This window comes from Protobothrops mucrosquamatus, unplaced genomic scaffold (assembly GCF_001527695.2).
Source record: "Protobothrops mucrosquamatus isolate PMUCROS unplaced genomic scaffold, P.Mucros_1.0 scaffold_101, whole genome shotgun sequence".
NCBI lineage: Eukaryota > Metazoa > Chordata > Lepidosauria > Squamata > Viperidae > Protobothrops > Protobothrops mucrosquamatus.
Window position 1 is genome coordinate 201,153 of NW_015386177.1, and position 8,858 is coordinate 210,010.

Consider the following 8,858-nt stretch of genomic DNA (forward strand, 5'->3'; position numbering starts at 1 on the left):
AAAACGAAACTGCACCACGTTCTCCAAATTTCATAAGGAGAATATGAAAATTATTCAGGCCGAAATAACGTTTAAAAAGCCCTGCCTTTTTTTTTTTAAACCACATTTTCAAGTCATGTTGGAAAAATGGCAGCCCAAACTGCTCTTTGTTCAAGGCCAGTGGTTCTCAACCTTTTTAATGCCGCGACCCCAACCGGTCGTAAGTCGAGGACTAAACCGGTCGTAAGTCGAGGACTAAACCGGTCGTAAGTCGAGGACTACCCAACCGGTCGTAAGTCGAGGACTTTCTTTGCCCGGGAGCGCCGTGCATGCGTGGTTCCACCCCCTGCGCCGGCTGAGGCATAGCTGGCAAGCGGCAGAGACGGAGCAGGCCGACCACCAGCTGGCCCAGCCCAAGGGAGGTAAGGCACCCGCCGGAAAAGGGGGAAAAATGGCGGACAGCCTTGCTTGGCGACCCCCGTGAAATGGTCGATCGACCCCAAATGGGGTCCCGACCCACAGGTTGAGAACCACTGTTCAAGGCGGTCAAACGCCTTGAGCGTGACTAGCCCCACAGTCGCTTTGATTTGATCCTGGGTGACCCGCGACAAACCGGAAAGACCAGCCCGACGAGGAAATACAGGGATGTCATCTCACTTTGTTAAGGGTGCCCAGTGAGCAGCCACGGCTTAAGATAAATGGGAGGATAAACCAGGAAGCAGAATTAGGACTGTTTCTGTTGTTTTCTACTTCTCTGCTTTTGAGATAAAAGCAAATCAGAAGAGCTTTAAAAAGGACCATCCAAGGTTTTCATAAATACTGATTAAAATTGTGACCTTGTTTCTTTACCCAATTTGCTAACAGTGATAATATAACTATATTGGCCTCAACGGGTGTTTAAAGGGGTGGTGAAGAAAAGGCTGAGCACACCTGCACAGGGGTAGGCAACCTTGGCTCTTTTATGACTCGTGGACTTCAACTCCCAGAATTCCTGAGCCAGTCCACGAGTCAAAAAAGAGCCAAGGTTGCCTACCCCTGGGCTAGAGTATTAGAAATTACTATGGCTACATCACCTTTGTGAACTTGGTGTGGTTAGAACACAGTTTGATGAAGGGTAAGAGGTAAATTTAGCCTTTGTTATTTCTTCCGATTGCACGATGTTTAACATCACATTATTAGCAATATTAAAGCTAAGATAAATTGGATGAAGTCATTTTAAATGTGGCAATGAAAACTGGGGCATTCAAAATACACTGGCCAATATTCCACATTCAGAAAGAGAATTTGTGTCAGTGAGATATTTCACAGAAAAGGGATTTCTGATTACATTTAAAGGAGATGAATGTACTATTCAGAATGAGCCAGAGGTTTACCAAAATAAACATTTGTATTGATGATATACGATAAAAGAAAACGCAGGCCTCTCTCAAAGTAACCAAGGAATGAAACAATTCACATTTGTACATATTTGGCATGGCTGAGGAAGAGGCACACAGAAGGAATTGTGGAAGGACAGACCCAAGAGTTAAAGAAGGGTCTGTCTGAATGGGAGTTAGGGTGATAAATATTGTAAATGTAAGGAAATACAATTTCAAGATGACCACATGGTCAAAAACGATGAAATCTGAATTGGATAACTTAGCCAAAGCAAGATACCAACATCATTATCTAAATGTGAGAACCTTTTTTTTCAGTATAACTTTTATTAATTTTTTTAAACAAAAAGGTAAAAGGTTACACAAACTAATATTACACACAGTAAGGAAGGAAAGGTAAAAAGAAAAAAAATCTAAAAAAAGGAAAAAGTGCAAGAAAAGAAAAAGGTTGAAGAAAAATAGAAAGACAAAAAAGAAAAAAATATATATAAAGTGGCTTCTTTATGCTGTGATAGTCTTTATAGTAGACTTAAGTCCAAATACAAACCTCTCCAAAGTTACATCGTATTACTCTTCTTTCTATAATCTATCCTGTCTAATAATGAAAACCGTATGTCAGAAATTGATTTTTTTCATTTTTATGCAAAATGTCCATAAGAGGCTTCCAGTCAGCAATGAATGTAGATAATGTCTTTTCTCTAATCAAAGAATTTAAATTATCCATGTCGGCAAAATTGGTCAACTTCAACTTCACCAACCATTCTTCCATAGCATGTGGTGTCAAATCTTTCCATCACTATACATACAATAAATAAAGCCCTTTTTTTTAAGATTTAAATAATCTTCCATGGCTTTTTTTCTAGCTGTTTATCCATTAATCATAAAAAATGTTCTGGCTTTGATAGAATATTAATCTTTAACATTGTCTGTACAATGAACGCAGATAAACTTCTCCAGAGTATTTATGGAGATTCTCCGTCATCCAGGTCATGGTTTTGCCAAAGATGCTTTTTCAAAAAGCAATTGGACTTCTTTTTGTTTTTCCTTAAAGACATTTCGCTTCTCATCCAAGCAGCTTCTTCGGTTCTTTCCAGGATATTATTAATTGTGCCAGTTTCTCATTTAAATCATTCTCTTAAGCAGCCCAAGAAAATAATAATAATAATAATAATAATAATAATAATAATAATAATAATAATAATAATGATGATGATGATGATGATGATGATGATGATGATGATGATGATGATGATGATGATGATGATAATGATAAAGTTGGAAGGGACCTTGGAGGTCATCTAGTTCAACCCCCTGCTCAGGCAGGAAACCCTATACCATTTTGGACAAATGGCTATCCAGTTTCTTCTTTAAAACTTCCATTCTGTTCATTCTCGGTTATTATTTAGAACTTTTTATCTCTTTCTGGTCTGTGTTTAGAGGAAATCTGTTTTCATACACTGTTTCTATCCTAATCCCTAATATTTTGTTTGGATTTATCCCTTTGGGGCTTGAAAGAACATCAAAAACAATAATACACACACGCAAAATGTATCTTTATTTTGGATTCAGATTTATTGGCTGGTACAAGTCATTTTGAGATATAGATGGAAATAATGAGAAATCAAGTCTTACAGCTTTGCAGATATTTCTAAATTTCAATTCCCAAGAGCTGAGATAGCAAAAGAACATTGATAGATGCTTGGTGCTAAGCAAGTGGTTTTGAACCATTTCAGGCAGGAAAAATAGCAAAGCTCCCTCTTTCTTGCATTAAAATGGGCAATTTTGAGTATTTCGACTCTTCCAGACTTTAACCAGGGGGCTTTACGCTTGCATGGCTGCTTCAAATCATTTCTAAAATAATCAGAACAATCTGGTTCACACTCAAATAATCAGCTTAGCATTTGAAATGGGGACCTTTGTAGTCTAAAGAAGCTATATGCTTGAATTAGTTCAAAGGAAACATTTTTCACACCCTACTGGGTATTACATATTAATAACATCTGGAGGACCAGAGCTTCCCCCAAGTCTGATTTAGATTACAGCTACCCAGAGTTAAAAATTAATGCCAGAGAGCTGGGGCACCTGATCATCTCCATACTGCTAAAACTCTCCTTGTCGTGACCTTTAACTAGAACAGTGGTTCTCAACCTTTTTAATGCCGCGACCCCAACCGGTCGTAAGTCGAGGACTAAACCGGTCGTAAGTCGAGGACTAAACCGGTCGTAAGTCGAGGACTACCCAACCGGTCGTAAGTCGAGGACTTTCCCTGCCCGGGAGCGCCGCGCATGCGTGGTTCCGCCCCCTGCGCCGGCCGAGGCGTAGCTGGCNTATATATATATATATATATATATATATATATATATATATATATATATCCATACACACACGCACACATTCATATATAGGTAAAGATAATAGTTACAAACTGCTCTTCACTCAAGCCCAGTTTCCCTTCAGGTCCTCCTTCCCCCTACTTGACGCCACTGATCATATTGTGCTGTTTGTGTGGAAAAAAACAGGCCTGCTCTTGCCAAGAGTGACCTCAGCTCATTCTTATTTGGTGATTACACAGGAGAATTTCACTCTAACAAACACTTGCAAAGTTTCAAAGCCCCAAGGTTATTGGCGGCCTTTTGCTGTTTGCACTAGTTGCTTGTTTCCTTGTGATCTTTGGTGGCTACACACACACACACACATAAAAAAAAATGTTATAAAAGCTTTTAAAAGATATTCCCTTTATGACAACGCCAATAATCTGAGTAACAATATGGTTAAACAATAACCTGAAGCAAAAATAGAAAGGCCAAAATCCTGTGCAACCTGAATCCTGAGATCTCTTTTCCCCAATGACAGTCACAAGAAGATAGCAAGGCCAAAGAAGCACAACCCAAAAAATGTGACACCCGCCCCCCAATTATTTTGCAAATTTAAATGGTTGTCCAGATTTTTTTTTGGAAACTGGCACAATGACAACCCAGGGAGAGAAAACGTCACCACAAATTAACGACTAACAAGAACCTCAGCACACTAATTTGTTAAAAGTCACCTTCTCTCAAAATTGGCTCTGTCCAGGTTAACACTGTGCCACTTTCTAAATACTGTAATCGGGAATATAGTTATGGGGAAAGCAGGAGAGGCAATAATCCAATTGAGGCAAGCACAATCTCACTGGATCGCTTGCTTTCACGGAAGAGACTGCCCGTGGAGAGTCAATCGAAATACAACATAACATGGAACATAAAAGCAGAACGCTCCATTACAAGTGATTTTCAGGGTCCCATGGAAACTCCTACTTGATCTTCAGGTTAGCACCTCAGACATCCGATCTCAAAAAACTGCATACCTGCAGAACATCCCCTGTGATGCCTGTGGTCAGCACTTTCTTCCCAAAAGCATAGTTTTTACATCAATACATCAGCGTTAATCGATTAGTAACAAGGAGTCTTTAGTATATTTTGATCGACTCTCCACAATCTGATTCCTTTCTTCTAACTCGGTGTTTCTCAACCTGATAAAAATTGAAAGGAGTGGGATTCAGTTCCCAGAAAAATTAGCAATGTGCAAGCTAGTTGTGGGATTATGGGAGGTGAAGTCTACATACTGTATCTTAATGTTGCCCAGGTTGGGAAACCCTATTGCAATTTATCCCGACTTCAAGTCTCAAAATAAAAGAATTTTTTTGATCTCCTTGTGTGGAATTGCCTTTGAGTCTGACCTCTTGCTATTCTGGGACCCTGTTCCCTTGAACCAGTGTTTCTCGATCTTGGCAACTTTAAGATGTGAGGACTTCAATTCCCAGAATTCCGCTGAAGCCCACACATTTTAATGTTGCCATGGTTGAGAAACACTGCCTTAAACAGAACTCAAGATTCTTTTGACTGTTCTGCTCTGGATTTATACTTGCACTCTCTCTGTGCCAAAATTCCACTTCCTCCTATCAAACTACCTCCCAACCTTGCACGACTTGAAGTAATTTGCGTTGCCTGGTCTAGCCTGAAAAAAACAAGAGCAGAACTTCATTCCCTACATTGCTGGGGATGTCAAACAGATCATCGTGCTGGAGCTGGCTTTTAAAAGGACAAGAATGAGATGGATGGAGACAAAACTATAAACATACATGATTAATAAAAACAAAAACAAATAAACCTTGGGTCCAGACTGTAATTTAACATCAATGTTTATTCCTAAGGTCTATAAAATAGCAAATATAATTTCAATCTTTTACAAAGAGATCAGAACAGGGGGTAAAATAGAGGTAAAGAGGGGGGTCCCATTCATTTCCTTTACTGAGCAAAATGCAAAGAAATGTTTGTAAAAAAAAAATAACCACACATATTATAAATGAGGATTACAGGGATCATTTTTTTTTCTTTTTTCTGACATGTTAGCTAGATTGATAATTTTATTGACTCATCACTAGGATGATAAGATTCTTTTCCTAATCAGGCCTTGATTGTTCTCAACCCATTAATATAGAATGTGAAGTTTGGGTTTTTGTGTGTCTGGGCCGACGGGCCTCGTGTTCAACTTGCTTAACTGAACAGCATTTACCATTCTGACATCTTTTTGAACTTCAGAAATGGTCAAATATAATAATAATCCGGTCCACGGTGTCTTCCTTGTTTCCACTCATCATTAAAAGGAGCACCAGGCCAGTTCTTCACTTGGACTTAAGGGGAATGCAACACACAGACACACCCACACACACACATTACAAATCTTGCTCCTTCCCATTCATCTGTGGCCTCTGAGGATCTTTTCCAGGCCTTTGGCAAATGCTTCTGATTGCTTTAAAGCAGTGTTTCTCAACCTTGACAATTTTAAGGCATGTGGACTTCAACTCCCAGAATTCCACAGCCAGCAATGCTGGCTGTGGAATTCTGGGAGTTGAAGTCCACATGCCTTAAAATTGTCAAGGTTGAGAAACACTGCTTTAAACATTAGTGCTTTTTGGGGGGGGGGGAAGTTCTCCAATAGAACTGCCATGCACCAGAGAGGCGGGAAACAGCACCACCTGTTGGATTTACCATTAATTTTTATGAACAAAATATTTTGCAAAATTTGTCAAAAACATTTTACCAAAGTTGGCAAACACTTGTTTATTAAAAAGAAAAATCAGTAATACAAGAATGGTACCCCAGGAGGCAAACACATCCCTTTTAAGATGTTAAACAGTATTTGGAGCCTCCAATTACTTCTGACACTCACAATACAGTACTAAAATGTTGCTCAAAAATGAAGTTTTCTATGATCTAAAACAGTGTTTCTCAACCTTGACCATTTTAAGGCATGTGGACTTCAACTCCCAGAATTCCACAGCCAGCATTGCTGGCTGTGGAATTCTGGGAGTTGAAGTCCACATGCCTTAAAATTGTCAAGGTTGAGAAACACTGATCTAAAATAATAATCAGGGTGGATGGAACACCACGAGGTGAGGGTAATGTTGAGCCATTTTCTGCTTCAAATCAGCTTCTTGAGCTTCTGCAGCAGCAATGGAAACATTTGAGAAATACTAAAACCAGCAGCAGCTCTGGAAAGTCAAGACCTGTGCCTAGGAGATAAACAGCTAACCTTGCCTGCATCATTTGCTACAGATCGGATATTTGCCTCCAACACAACATTCCACTTTTTACAATCAAACACATGTACCCAGACACTCAACCTGACAACTGCGTGGAATGAGGCATAGAATTCACCAAGCATGGATCAACCTAGAATAAGAAAAGGAGTTCACCAGACTTCCAGAAACGTATTCCTTGATATTGATGTCAGGTTGTTGAAAAAGCCATATAAATTTGATAAGATACATGAATACTCTGTGTTAAATGCCTGGCTTGTTATTTCAAGCCAATATTCAGGTTTCCTATTTCATTAGCTGGGCGTCTGTAGCCCTTTCCTTATCAGCAGGGACACCATTAAATGTCAACTTCACAGTCAACCTTGTATGTGCTTGCAGCAGAAGTTTCACTGACGTGGTTCAGCTAAGACAGACACCTCATTGCAGACAAGCAGCAGTCACACACTGGCAGAATGTGTGCCTACCGCTGAACACAGAACTCAAACGAAAATCTTGCTCTCTTTCATTTGATGTTTTAATTTTAGATTTTTTCCTCCTGCTTTTTCAAGTTCCCTTTTCAGTCTAGAGATCAGGAGCCTCCTATTCAATGTAGATCATGTCTGGGCAAAGAAGCTCTGATTCATAGCTTGTGAACATCAACTCCCAGCTATACCTCACCAGCATAACAATGGGAAACATGGCCTTTTGGATATAAATGAGGGATCCTTCACATAGCATCAGCCTTCTGCCCTTTAATGATCTGCAACTTTTCCTGGTATGATGCAGCTATAACATATTCCCAGAGAAAGTAACATTTGAAGAGTGGCACTAGGTCAGGGGTTTTCAAACTTGGCCCTTTTATGACTTGTGGACTTCAACTCCCAGAATTCCTCAGCCAGGCACGTGTGCCTGGCTGAGGAATTCTGGGAGTTGAAGTCCACAGGTCATAAAAGGACCAAGTTTGAAGACCCCTGCACTAGGTGCTACATGTAAAGCATCATGTGCTTAAAAAGCAGCACAACCAAAAGCAGCTGAGAATTGTTCCCTGCCTCCACTTTCCATCTTTAGGCAGTTCAACCCATCTCTGCCAAAGACTTAAGCCCCCCCCCCCAAAATATGTTTTCAAACTTTTCTACACCAGCTTATCAAGCAATTGTCTTTATTCAAAAGCATAAAGTATAAGCAGGGCCACTCTGAATTTAAATTTTAACTTGATTTGTAATAGCAGCAGCATGAAAAACAAAGCTGGCAATGAGCTTAGAAAAATACACATTAACAAGGCATCTGGAAAAACTGTCTTATGCATCCTTGCCCCAGAAGGACATTTATTAAATGTATTTATTTATTAAATTTCTGTGCTGCCTATCTCGCTGATACAGCCACTTTGGGCGGTTTGGTGGAAATATAGTTTTCCTGTGTTTTTAAAAACTTTACCTTGAACTTTAACATGGTAGCCAGACTCTACAAAAAAAAAAAAACCCGTGCAAAACTAGAATTACACCTTTCAGTAATGTAACCAAATCTGATAGCAATTTTTCAAAAATAATTCCATAATAATTTTTGTTTTGTTGAACAAAAGTCTTAAAAGCTAATAGTATTATAACTTCAGTTACAAAATACTTAAAGGACTGTATGAGGAAGAGGAGAGACCATTACTGGTTTTGCTCATTTCCTTTTACTGCTTTCAAAACAGCCCAAAAGAAAGGAGGCTACGAGGAAAGGCAGGAATGTCACAAAACACCAGGAATCAACAACGTTGGGGAAGGGGAAACTATTATCAAAGTTGCACGAGCGTTGGATAGTCTTACCTTTCAACAGAGGTTGGAAAGTGGGGATTTCCTGCAGTTTTATGACATCTGGGTCACTGCTGACGTTCCGTGACGCCTGAGTCCCTTGGGCCACCACCACAATATCATCCATTTTAGCTCGCTGCTTGGCTGGCGAAG

General features: G+C 39.7%; 1 protein-coding gene across 1 annotated transcript in view; it reads right to left on the bottom strand.

Annotated features, from left to right (window-relative positions):
* Window positions 1–8,858, bottom strand: part of BORCS5 (BLOC-1 related complex subunit 5) — a 16,188-nt gene extending 7,330 nt beyond the window's left edge. Inside the window, exon 1 of the mRNA XM_015815474.1 lies at window positions 8,721–8,858. Within this exon, the coding sequence (XP_015670960.1) occupies window positions 8,721–8,832 (112 nt within the window). The 5' untranslated portion in view covers window positions 8,833–8,858. The remainder of the gene's footprint in view (window positions 1–8,720) is intronic.